The sequence below is a fragment of the Ahaetulla prasina genome, chromosome 4 (assembly GCF_028640845.1).
Source record: "Ahaetulla prasina isolate Xishuangbanna chromosome 4, ASM2864084v1, whole genome shotgun sequence".
Classification (NCBI taxonomy): Eukaryota; Metazoa; Chordata; class Lepidosauria; order Squamata; family Colubridae; genus Ahaetulla; species Ahaetulla prasina.
The window spans coordinates 105,913,291-105,927,328 of record NC_080542.1 but is presented as its reverse complement, the minus strand read 5'-3'; the positions used below and the strand labels follow the sequence as shown (position 1 = coordinate 105,927,328).

At 35.8% G+C, this 14,038-nt stretch overlaps 1 protein-coding gene across 1 annotated transcript in view; it reads left to right on the top strand.

Annotated features, from left to right (window-relative positions):
* LOC131197091 (dynein axonemal heavy chain 11-like) overlaps positions 1–14,038 on the top strand; it is a 42,816-nt gene that overhangs the window by 19,785 nt on the left and 8,993 nt on the right. Inside the window, exons 7-13 of the mRNA XM_058180729.1 lie at positions 1,051–1,173; positions 1,601–1,794; positions 2,439–2,587; positions 4,250–4,377; positions 7,031–7,258; positions 8,081–8,272; positions 11,424–11,543. Of these exons, the coding sequence (XP_058036712.1) occupies positions 1,051–1,173; positions 1,601–1,794; positions 2,439–2,587; positions 4,250–4,377; positions 7,031–7,258; positions 8,081–8,272; positions 11,424–11,543 (1,134 nt within the window). The remainder of the gene's footprint in view (positions 1–1,050; positions 1,174–1,600; positions 1,795–2,438; positions 2,588–4,249; positions 4,378–7,030; positions 7,259–8,080; positions 8,273–11,423; positions 11,544–14,038) is intronic.

Genomic DNA, 14,038 nt, shown 5'->3' with positions numbered 1-14,038 from the left:
ATAGTTAGACCATTCAGAATGGTCATTTTGTGGTTAAAATATTTCAAGGTATTTTAACACTTTATCACTAAATTTCTTCTAAGCCCAGCTCTACATATATGGAACAAAAGATCATTCAGTTCATTTAATTACTAACTAAAGCTAAATGGACAAATTTATTTACAGATATCACTAAGTTCAAAATAATAAAGGGTATTGGCACTACAAAACAAGCGCAAGAGTGACAAAGTTGGAAGAAAAACTTGGAGGTCTTCTAGTCCAATCCCTTGCTCAAGTAAGAGATCCTAGATCAGTGTTGGTGAACCTTTTCAGCACCAAGTGCCAAAAAAGGAGCACTTTATGCACATGCTCATCAGGATCACAACCAGGAAAAGCAGCTGCCCAGGGACATGCGCATGCCAGATAAAGTATTTTTGGTTTCCAGAGTGCACATGCACACCAACAAGCAAGTCTCCCAGTTACTGCCGTGCATGCGCATGCACCGATCAACTGCCCAGCAAGCATGCTCATGCTGGAAAAAGGAACACCAGCTCTTCCAGTTTCTGGCAGTGCCACACGCACAAAGGCCAGCTGATCATTGCATGTGCATGCGTGCCAGAAACCCAGAAGAGGAACGAGTGATGTTGCTCATGCCAGGCAACATGGCTCCCTGTGCCACTTCAGGCACGTGTGCTATAGGTTCGCCATCACGGTCCTAGATTATTCGAGACAAATGAGTTGAGGCAGTCATTTTACGAAGAAGTAGGTAGAGAGTACGGCAGGCAAAGGATGGAGAAACATTTTACTTTGATGCTCTATTCTTATATTAGAGCAGAAATAAATATCTGTCTAAGGAGTCATATATATACAAAAGTTAAATGTGTTATAATAAAAATGGTAGTTTTACCTGTACCTATTTTACCTGTAATAGAAAGAAATGTTTCTTAGATACCCACAGTTATAACAGATTAATCTATAAATTTCATAAAATAAATAAATGGATAAATAATATTATTAACAGACCAAATCTAAAATTTAGTTTTATATTTTTGTTCACTCTCTACTTCCTAGATTTTGTTGAGGAATAATGAGATAGAACCTACCATGCTGAATTTCTTGCTACGATTTAAAGTTGAGCATACCTATAAAAGTCCAGTTGACTTTTTAACAACTCAACCATGGAGTGCTATTAAGGTAAGTATAGAAATACTTTTTGTAAAATATTCTTTTTAAATCTTTGGATATTATAAAAATGCACTACCTCCTATGGCTGAGTGAGTTTTAACTTAATTATGTGCATTTTTATTTCATAGTCCTAATTTTCCAACATTTAAATGCAGTATATAAATAAATACAGTTTTCAATTTATATACTACATTTTATATGTTACTTTTCTATCTTGGCTTTAAATAATTACTGTTTTAAAAATCTTAAATAAGAAGCCTATTGAAACATGACTTAGTATTTTCTCTACTCATTGGGGTCTTTAGATGTGGGAGCATTTACCTACTATTAGCTTATAGGCTGAAAAATCATACATCATATAGTAACTCTGCAGTAAGATTTTTGTTCCTAATAATCTGAAAGCCAACAATTCATGCATTCCATTAATGCATTACAGGCCATTGCCTTAATGGATGAATTCCGAGGATTAGATAAAGACATTGAAGGTTCTGCAAAGAGATGGAAAAAATGGGTGGATTCAGAATGTCCAGAAAAAGAAAAACTACCCCAGGAATGGAAAAATAAAACTTCTTTTGAGAGACTTATTATACTACGAGCATTGCGCCCAGATCGGATGACTTATGCTCTGAGGTATAATGTCTGATTTGGGGAAGAGGAGCAAAATTTCTATGGTATTTGCATATGTTCTCTACATGTTCTCTACAATAGCATCCTCATCATATGCTATTTAGCATTCCAAGTGATCTACAGTAGCAGCCCTCAATCTTTCTGGCTCCACGGACCACCAGCAGCAGGTGGCGGTGGCAACAGGAGAGAGGAGATTATTTTGCCAGCATAACCTAATTCCATAGATGCGCAAATGGAGCTTCACCTGCTTGCCCCTTATTTGCATGGCCTGGTTTCCAGTGGCCCTTGGACTGGTGGTCGTCCACAGACCAGGGGTTGGGGACCCTGGTCTAAAGTGAAAATAAAGCTTCAGTTGTAATGAATCTGATTTAGAAATTTTTATATAAGGTAAACATACATCCAGATAGCACTACTTTAAAACCATATTTGAAAATTGTTGATCTGTTCATATCTAGGTACTTATCTTGCTGATCTGTCTGTTCCATCTCATTTTTTTTCAGGCTTGCTTATTATGATAGAATATGGAGTGTTATATAAATTCATTATGGATTTAAAATTTCAATTCAGCCAGCTCTTCGTGGTTGTAAATTAGGAGCTAGGTTAATAGTTTCTAATTCTGATTTTTATGTATGTATGTATTACTGTAGAGATTTTGTAGAAGAAAAGCTAGGTTCAAAGTATGTGAATGGCACAAGAATAGACTTGGCCAAGTCCTATGAAGAAAGCAGTCCAGCTACTCCTGTGTTTTTCATTCTTTCTCCTGGAGTGGATCCTCTGAAAGACATGGAAACACTTGGTGAGCCTTATTTTATTGTATGAATATTGTTTTAGTTTAAAATTATACACATTTGGAAATTCAGCAATGTAATTTTTCCTTTTACTCAATTTCAAAAAGTTAACAGAATGCAAATACATGTAAGTTGAAATACATGAAGTTCATTTATTTGCTAAAGTATACACCTTTCTTACATTTCCTTCTTTGAATAGGAGATTAAATTTTTGTTGCCATAATTATTGGACAACTATCATGAACATGTGAATATTATCAGCTAAAAACTATTTGATTTAGATTGGGGGAATAAGGAAAATGTATGCTAAAAAGAGTCAGAAAAAAGAAATTTATTTTAATGGGAAGCGTGCAACATGTGTTGAAGTAATTTTCCACAGCTTCACTTATAGAGAAATATATCTAAAATATTTTTAGTATTTAAAATATCAGAAAGATCAATACTTTGAATTTCAAGACACAAAGTTCATATGTCAAAATATAATCCTAATATTTATTTATGTGTTCAAGTAATCAAGTAATCCTATTTATTCAAGTCCATTGACTTAAATAGGCAAAAATCAATAGGGATTTGGGGAACAAGACATGAAGAAGCATTTTGGCCCAGTATCTCAGAATCTTAGACCATGATTTTGCCATTCTGCATTTTCCTATGGCTGGTAACAAAACATTTCTCCAATTGTTGGATTGCAAACTCCACAGAATTTTCCTTAATTTATGATTTGTAACAATGGCAGCTCTTAGTCTAACTTAGAACAGCAGTTAATCTTTAATTAATACATGTTAAGCTCACCACCACCCAAAAAAATCCCACAAACAAGCATTATCCCGATATAAAGCAGATTTAAACTTGCAATTGTTTCCTTCAACAAGAGTTAAGTTTTTAAAGACTTCCTCCTCTCTGCCTTAAACCACCATTCACCATGGAAAAGTGGATAAAAAGTGTGCAGCTATTAACGCTGCAGTACGAAGAAATTTTTAGATTGAACATTCCTCTGCTTGGCATAATGCAGGGTCTTTTGTGCTGTTTCTTACCTTTTGACTAGATGAGGGCCAGAGGGCAATTTTCTCTATGCTCGTGTAATCTTGCGCCCCCTGTGACTAAATAATGGTCATTATACAAACTATATTCATTGTGTAAGAAACTGTCGCATTGTACTTAGGATTACTATTCCCCACTGACTCTGCTGAGAATACCAGGTTAATACAGCTGTGACCTGACTGTGCTCAATTTAGACCCTGGCCTCACAAGGTGAGAAACTAACACATTTTCCTCCTGAACCAATCAGTTAAAAAACTGATGTGATAGCTACCACATGTTGCTCCCTTTTTTTATAAGGGAAATGACTTGCACCCCCTGTATAACTTTATAAAGCTTGGTAACAATACCTAGCATCTATCAAAATGTCAAAAGGTTCATTATCTTAAAACCAAGGGAGCAGATTTCTGCAGCTTTCCTTCTCTAATATTAGCCATAAGGCTGCTCTTGAGAGCTCACAATTTTGCTTGTTGAAATGGGGCTGACTGAAGTACTTCACAAAAAAGCCCATATATGCATTGTTCCAGTGATAGAGAAATTATTGGTGCATTATCCTCTTTTCTCCTCCAACCCTCTCTCTTTTTCTACTTTTATTTATTTCCCCACTCCCACCCCTCTCGTCCCACGTGCAGGCAAGAAACTTGGCTTTACAATTGACTGTGGGAAACTTCATAATATCTCTTTAGGACAAGGGCAAGAGATTGTGGCAGAGAAGGCAATAGAAAAAGCTGCCAAACATGGACACTGGGTTATTCTCCAGGTAAGTGTGAAACAATACAATTGATGTACCTTCTCTGCTTCATTTCATAGCAATAATGGAAGTGATAAAAAGGGGAATGGCTTTCTGATAAGTTCTGAGAGAGAGCAATTTTTCCCTGTGTTAAACAGATTCTTTTTTCAGCCTTAATTATTGCAGAATAAAATGGAATCTTTCTTGGGAATTTTTTGTTTTGTTTTGTCTCTGCCTTATAGCCAAAATAAGCTCTTAGCCATGGCAAACTGCTGATTAGAACAGGAAGCATGAGGGAAAATTATTGTATGTCCTAAAATTGGATAAAGTGGTTTAGTACAACTTCTTGTATTTTTGTTCTTGTCCTCTATCATTTGAGTGGACAATCTTAGTAAAAATTTACATTAGGAAAAATACATGTCAAAAAATCCCAACCTGGAATCTTAAGTCCAGGACTTAGGCTGTACTTTTCAAAGGTTTAGTCAAAAAATAAGTTAATTAGTATATAATATAAATCAAATGCACTGCATAACGTAACAATTACAGCTTGGGAAAGGTCAAGATAGGCAATTTGCAATCACTACCTAATTCCTCAATCTATTTAGCAATGATGAACATATATTAAAGGAGTTCAAGAAGAACATCAGACAATACAAACTGCCTCCTGCAAATGACATCTGTTGATGCCAAAGTAGTCTTTCTATTAAAAAATGGATGCAATTTTTCTGTGATTATTCCAGGGCAAATCCATCATTATATCAGGCATCTAAGGCCATACCCAATTAACAACCCAAATGTGTTCAAATTTACTTCATGGATTCTTAAGATAGTATAGAATTGAAAATAAATATACTCTACAATGCTAGGATTCAAGATGAGATTGTTGAATTGCTGAAAAAAAGAGAGGGGAGGAGAGGAGAAGGGGAGGGAGGTTTCCAATATTCTCTGCCAGCTTCCCCATGGAAAATCAATGCTGCCATTCCTGTTGCTTTGTTGCCCATTGGGGTCATTTTGTTTTTTTGTTTAAATAAGGAAAATTCTCTGAAACAATGGCCCAATGGACCATTGATTTAGTAAAATATAAAACAACTGTGCCAATCATTTTCTATTTTTATTCTATTTTCTATTTCTAATTCTATTTTCCTTTAATTCTATAATTCAATGCTGGCTGAATTTGAAAATAGAGGTTGTAAAAACATACAGATAGTCCTTGGCTTATGACTACAGTGAGACAGGTAGTTCCTTCACTAAGTGAGGCACTTGTTAAGTATATCATGCCCAATTTTATAACTTTTTTTGCTTTGGCTGTTAAGTGAATCACTACAGTCATTAAAGTGGATCATGTAGTTGTTAAGTAAATCTGGCTTCTCCTATTGATTTTACTTGTCAGAAGTTGTTTGGAAAATTGCAAGTGATCGTATGATCTAAAGACACTGCAACCCACTGTAAATACATGCCGGTTGCCAAGTACCTAAATTTTGATTAGATGCTCATGGGGAATGATGCAGTGGACATAAGTTTAAAGACCAGTCCTAAGTCACCTTTTTTCAATGCCATTGTAACTTAGAATAGTCGTTCAATGAATGATCAATGAAATTGAAGACTACTTGTCTTTTATAGAAATGCAGTGTTTCATTTTCCAAAGTACATAAGTATATTGGGGAACAAATATATGCAAAATAAAATGCCTTTTAATAAATATTTATTACTGAATATGTTAAATCTTTAGGGGGAAAATAAATAGAAATAAGATAAAATGCCGATAATGGAATTATCACAGAATTACTCTCTTCGCCCCCAGTTTAATATGTTTTGTTTGTGCAATAGAAACATGAGAGGGCAGAGCTATTTATGTAGTGCCATTTTGCCTGGCAAAATCCCAGTTAAAATGACCTATTATTATCATCTTAGTTGTCACTGCAAATGGAATGCACTTATGATTGTGATTCTGCAATCTTGGTTGTCAAAGAATCTGCGAATGTTTTATACCATTTTGTGTCCAATCTTGGCAAAATGATTTCCATAGTTGAGTTAAAAGGAAAGATGTCCAAGTATTTGGGACATTATGGTAAATGCAGAATGGATCCAAGCCCTACACAGAACAGATGCATTACCTATGTTGGCAAACTGTCTTGCTTTACAAGCAAAGGCTATAAAATTCATTCTCAGGATTTCAGGTTCAACAGCAAGGCATGGTTCCAAAATCTCTTTAGTCCCCACCTCTGGTTTCTCACCCATTGTGCCTCAGATATTCCTTGATCTCACATTAATGATATATAACAGTTGGCACAAGAAGATACTGTTATTTGTAATAGCCATAGTCTCTTGAAATTCTTTTGACTGCCTTCTCAGAACTTTGTAGAGAGGCATCATTCTCTTTTCCCTTTATCCCTTCCAAAATCTTGGCTTACTGAATATTTGGAGATAATGAAGTTCTTGCTAACATGAAAGATATTAAACTACAGTGTATGGTAGTTTTAAAAAAAACTAACTTCCTTCTATTCATTACATTTATAATTTGAAATTACAGTTGTGAATTTACCAAAGGCAATTTGTTCTGGGTTTTGTTTTGTTTTTGTAATTACTACCTAGCTTTGCCAGGACTTGATAATATTATTAGCTGAGGCCATTTCTAAATGATAACTATGTATTTATAATGAATGTTTTGCATTTTCTTAAACAGAATATACATCTTGTTATCAAATGGCTGAAGACCTTAGAGATACTGGTAGATAAATACAGTAAAGGAAGTCACTGTGACTATCGTCTTTTTATCAGTGCTGAGCCCGCTCCAACTCCTGAAGAGCATATTATACCTCAAGGAATTTTAGAAAATTCTATTAAACTTATTAATGAACCTCCTACAGGAATGTTAGCTAATCTTCATGCTGCTCTCTACAATTTTGACCAGGTAACAATATTGTGTGTGTGTGTGTTTCTCTTAAAAGTCAGCCAATAGTTCTATTTGTACCAAAGAATGATCTATTCTGGAATTAAGGAATTTAAGGAATTATATAAATGAAGGACTTTGTAATTCAAAAGGAAAACAGGCATCTTATTACATAATGTCTTTTACAGTATCAATAATAATATCACTTGGACAGGAAGCATGTAGATTCTTTTTTTCTTCTCAGTTCATGACAAACAGCTGCATCTAGTGTAGTTTTATATGTACATTGTTATATATAATTTGTATATTATGTCTGAGACTTTAATCATTTAGCATGCTACTTACCATATATAGTGCTCTGCTAAATGCTTTTAGTCAGTCCGTTTTTGCAATCAGATAGGCAGCAAACAGAATAAGTTTGTTGGGCCCAATTGGAATAAACGGCCTGTCCATCAAATTATATCTGATCTATAACTAAATTCTTAAATACATGACATGGAGGAATCCAGTGTAAAAGGCTGTCCTCAGCTGCATACAGTTTTGAGTAATGTCTAATCTACCAAATAATAGTGCAGTGAATGGTGCCTATATTAAAATATAGGAATATAGCATTTACATGTTACTAATGCATAGGTTGCTGTGGTAACAATTCTATTGTTGTTTTTTAACACTTTTGCTAAATTGAATATACTTGTATGTTTTTGCTCATAGACTCTGCATAGTTTGTGCCATTTTGTGAAAAATATAATTACTGCTTATACAGAAAACACAGTTGTAAACTCTAAAGCCTTTTGTTGATATTTGATTTGATACAAACACTCTGTTTTCATATTTTTTTATCAGGATACTCTTGAATTGTGTACACGAGAACAGGAGTTTAAAAGTATTTTCTTTTCTCTGTGCTATTTTCATACCTGTGTTGCTGGGAGACTCAAATTTGGACCTCAAGGATGGAATCGAAGATACCCTTTTAATATGGGAGACCTCACCATCTGTGTTAATGTGCTCTACAATTATTTAGAAGCAAACAGTAAAGTAAGAACTAAGAGATTAAGCAGTTTCTTGACAAAACCGTATCTTTTAATTTGGGAATTTAGAAATGAATAAAGAAGAATGTAATCGTTTTGCCTTTAAAAGCAGTAGATGGAAATTTGCCTATTGTTGATCTGGCAGTTCAAACAATTGTCACAGAGGATGTGTAAACTTACTAACATAGGTTGAAGAGGTTCAATGATACTGGCTTAGCTAAAATAAACAAACAAGCAAATAAATAAATAAATAAATAAATAACATTGTCCTTCATTATATTAGCAAAAACAGTGGTTTATACATGCATATGTGCCAGATTCATTAGGCAGGTAATGAAGCATTTGTACAACTATAATTGCATACAGCAGACCTGACAGTTCATAACACTGCATTAATAATCACTACAATTAATTCTGATCATAGAAACAATTTAGAACACATTATATATATAAATAATGGTGCATTTTTTTCATGTGTCATTATTATGTATTAAGAAGGCCACCTTGTTGTGACTTTCCCGCTGAATTCGGGTTTAAAATTAGATGACTTATGATTGGGTGCCATTTGGAAAAGCCATTCATGTAGATCATGGGTGTCAAACCTGATCGTGTCACATGATGTATCGTGACGTTTCTTGCCTTTGCAGAGCTGGAATGGGCATGGCCTGCACATGACACATCTGGCCCGCGGACTGCTAGTTTGACAGGCCTGATGTAGATGATACAGTCTTCTGAGCTTTTTATACATATGTGTAAGAATATCTGTAGAGATATATGTATAAAGATGACAGCCTTACTGGAACAAATTTTGTGAAACTTGTGGAACAAATTTTGTTGAACATACACTGCACTACTATAATTCTTTATAAATTAATGTCTATATTGGGTAGCTGATAATAAAATAATGACAAATTACAGCCAGTTTTATGTAGTGGTTAAAGCATCAGGCTAGAAACTAGAAGATGGTGAGTTCTAGTTCTGACTTAAGCACCAAGAGGCACTAAGTGACCTTTGGCCAGTCACTTTTGCTTAGCCCTTAGAAGAAGACAAAGGCAAAACACATTTGAAAAACCTTGCTAAGGTTTTTGCCAATCTTTCTAGAACTGTGGTTGACCTCACCACTTTCCTAAGAGGACTCTAAGGGGCGTACATAAGAGCACAAACGTGCCTACCGTTCCTGTCCTACTGTTTCTTCCCCTATGTATATATATGTTTTTAGTACCTCGTTTCTCCTCATATATACGTTCATATATTATATAACCCTTTATGCAACGCTTGTATATATATATTGTTATATTGTTATGACAAATAAATAAATAAAAATAAAATAAATAATAAATAAACTGAGAGAAAGTGACTGGCTCAAGGCTACCTGCTTTCTAATATAGATACCTATTTATAAAGCATTACATTAGTGGAGTGCATTTTCAAATTCCACAAAATTTATTCCAGTAAAACCATTTTCTTTATTCATGTACCTTTACAGGTATTCTTACACATATGTATAAATGGCTTGACAGACTGTATTATTCTGCATGTTTGCCAGAAGTAAAGTCTGTCTTGAAGGCACAACAAGGTGTTAAGATCAAGTTCCTTTCTTGTGCTTCAGGAAGAAGAAATGCATTTATGAGGGGTCCTTGGTGATCTCTGAGCTTGGTTGCTTTCTTGCAAACATTTCATTATCCAAACCAGATAGCATCATTCAGTGCTCTGAACAGTGATTATGTTATCTAGTTTGGATAATGAACATCTGCAAGAAAATATCTAAACTCAGAGAGCACCAGGATCCCTCATGTCAATATTTTAATGTCCTGCTACTCCAGAATTGACTGTTATATATAGTTTATATCAGTGGTGGTATTCAGCCAGTTTGCACCACTTCGGGAGAACCGGTTGTTAACTTTCTGAGCAGTTTGGTGAACTGGTTGTGGAAATAAATAATTAGGGCAAAGAACCAGTTGTTAAATTATTGAAATCCCACCACTGGTTTATATCTATAAATAATAATTATAATTTATAATTATAATATGCAATTTTTTTCTAGCCATCTTTTTATATTACATTTCTAAAAAAGAGGACAATGATTAAATTGATTTTATATTTAAATGTATATTTAATCTAAATTTAAAGTAAAATATATGTGTAAATAAATTTAATTATTAGTCCCAATTTATTTATTTATTTTCCATTACAATAAAAAGTTTAATTTTTGAAGATTTCTGAGAATCATATCCAAGATCTTTGGTGGGCTCATGTAACTTCAATGTAATCTTGCCAATCTTACTATAGAAATCTTAACCCTGGGAGTTGAAATTTACATATTGGTAGGACATTGAAGCTATGGAAGATTGATGTAAGACTACTGTTGTTAAATTGTCTTACATACCATATGAACAAATTTGTCCCTTTTTTTTAGCAAATTGGTGTTGCTGCTTTAAGTATAAATTTATAGACTTGGGCATTAATATAATTAGATTTTTTTAATGTATATTTTTTCATTTCCTTGCTGAAATATTTTGTATTCTAAATTTTGTAGAATTTAGAAATTTATAGGATAGAATATAAATGTGATTCATATCAAAATTCAGGAATTTATTCTTTCTGAAACAAAATACCAGTTAACTGGTTTCTTCTAACTATGTTTTCAAAAGTATTTTTTCTTAAATATAGAAGTCTCATGTTAATAAATCACCCAACTAAATTACTGGAATACCAACATGTCTGGTTTTTGCTGAAACAGCACATTACGTATCATGTTTTGCTCATTATTCTCCAGAAATGAAAACATTTCAATTCATTTTAAGGAAATAATTAAAAAAAAATTATTAGGACATTTGAAAAATTTACAGCTATTTGGTTCATATGCTTTTTCTTCATACTACTAAGTTTTATGTGCTGAGTCGCAATAATAACTGAGGAAGATAATCCATTACTATACAACTTTTTGCTAGAACAGGTTATTCTCATGCTCCAATTATAAATCTAGTTTTGTGAAAACCAAAGTATAGTATAGCATAGTAATTACTGAAATCTTAAAGGCTTAGAATTTTGTTGTGCTGATAAAGTCACCAATTTTGTTGCAACACTATGTTCACAAATAACATTATTTTGTCCTTTAGAAAACAACTTTATTATTGCTGATTTAATTATGTCCATAGGTTCCATGGGAAGATTTGTGTTATCTCTTTGGTGAGATTATGTATGGTGGACACATCACTGATGACTGGGATCGCAGACTGTGTCACACATATTTGGAAGAATTTATGAGCCCTTCACTGGTAATAATTTATAACAATGGGAGATTTTATTGGCTTCATTTTGTTGTCAAGACTTTAACTTTATTGTATACACACTCTTATATATGGAGAGAAAGAAAGAGATACATAGACAGAAATGCATACACATGATTAGCTGTAATCTAATTAGCTGTATATGATGTTTGGCCCATCATCATATATATTTTATTAGTTTGGAGATTTCAAAACGGAACTATTGCTTGTTAAAGGTAAGAGAGACCAGCAACCATTTTGAACCGTTTTGAAAATAATTTTTCCATTTGCATCAAAATGTGCTGCAGCTTCCAAAAAAGCCAATGCAGTCCTAGGCTGTATTAACAGGATGATAGAATCAAGATCATATGAAGTGTTAGTACCACTTCATAATGCCTTGATAAGACCAACTTGGAAATTGCATCCAGTTTTGGTTGCCACAAGTATAAAAAAATATGTTGAGACACTAAAAGAATGCAGAAAAGAGCAACAGATATGATTTTGGAACTGGAGAGTAAAATATATGAAGAAGGGTTGCATGAAGTGGGTATGTCTAGTTTAATAATAAAAAAAAAAAGACTAGGGATTATTGCAGTGTTCCAATATCTCAGGGATTGCCTCAAAGAAGAGGTATTCAACCCATTTTCCAAAGCACTTGATTGGGTTAATTTCACCACCAATTTACCAAAAATGTGAGCGCGCATGCACGCATAGACGGTTTCTACCACACGACAAGGCTCAACCAAACAGCCTTTGGGGGCCTGCTCCCCTCCATCTCTGCTCTCTAGAGCTGCGGCTGCTTCTCTCCACACAGCTGGGAGAGTGTCTTGTGCAATTTAGCAGCTGTGAGTCACTGTTTTCCTCTAAGTCCCATCCAGAAAGCACTGCAGCTGAGGGAAACAGCATTCAACATTGCTGCTGCTTCTCTGTGCAGCAGCGCTTTCCGGACTGGATTTAGAGGAAAGTGGCAGCTCACAGCTGCTAAATTGCACAAGATGCTCTCCCAGCAAGAGCAGCAGTGGAGAGAAGCAGCTGCTTACCTGGAGAGCACATGGAGCATCTCCATGAGCAGCCGAGACTTGGCAAGGGACGGAAGAAGCGGCTACAAGATCTCTGCTGCAGTCCTTTCTGGATAGGACTTCTTACAGGTAAGAAGAACTGTCCAGTCCATTTCCAAAAAGCTTTGCCTCTCCTGTCCCCCTGCCCCCTCTCATGGCCCTTCAGCTTAGCATGGCAGTCCACAGGCCGAAAAAATTGCTTCAGCATGGGGGTGGGTAGTTTGAGGCCAGAGGGGGGTGGCATGCAGGCAGAGCCCTGGGGCCAGGCCAGAGCATGGGAATGGCGCATTCGCCGACCTGGCCGAGGTGAATGGTGAGCGGGTGGAGGCTCTGGGGCAAGATCAGATTGGGGGAATGGCATGTTCCCCAACCAGCTAAGGCGAATGGTGAAGCAAGCCAGGCAAGCTCCAAGGATGGTGGGGCAGTTAGTTAGGCCACAGTGCTGCAAGGAATGCAACTGTGGAGGCGAAGCAAGCCAGGCAAGCTGGAGGCCGGGGACGGGGGGGGCAGCTAGCTAGGCTGTGACTCACAGGCTTACTTACCCAGGCAGGCAGCTTAGGGCCACTCATTTGGGCCATCACAGGCACCACGTAGGAAGGCAGGCAAGCCGCAGAGAGTGTGTGGTCAGTGCAAGCGAGGAGCCACACAGTGTGCTATGCCAGGGAGGTGAGATGAGGAGTGACTGAGCGGGGTGGGGTGGGGTGAGCAGGTGGGTGGGTGAGAGAATGGGTGGGGACAAGCAGCAAGAAGGCAAGCAGGCAGGTGGGGGCAGGGACAGCCAGAGGTAGTTTTTTGCCAGTTCTCTGAATTACTCAAAATTTCTGCTACTGGTTTGGGTGAACCAGTTCAAACTGGCTGAATACCACCTCTGCATCTGAAGACAGAACAATGAGCAATGGATGGAAGCTAATCAAGAATAGAAGCAACCTACAACTAGGGAGAAATTTCCTGACAGTTAGAACAATTGATCAGCAGAACAATTTGCCTTTAGAAGTTGTGGATGCTCCAACACTGAACATTTTTAAGAAGAGATTGGACAATCATTTGTCTAAAATGGTTTAGGCTTTACTGATTGAGTAGGGGTTAGATTAGAAGACTTCCAAGGTCTCTTTCAATTCTGTTATTCTGTTAAAATATTGATAAGTGATTTTGGAGTTGCAACAATAAATTGCAGTAAGAAGTGAACTTCATATTGGGGGTGATTATGAGATGAATTAAAACTAAAATACAAATGTATTAAGTCATTTAATTATCTTGTTTTATGAAGCATTGATTGTTGCAGTTGAGAAAGTGTGTACTGGACAAAATGCATAAAAGGCAACAGATCAAATTTTACCAAGGGGGAACTAGAAGGACTCACTCCTCTACAAAGGAAGGTTACAACATATGAGGACTTCATAGTTTGTGAAAACAAAAAGATTAAGTAGGGATTAGAATTTTTAAAAA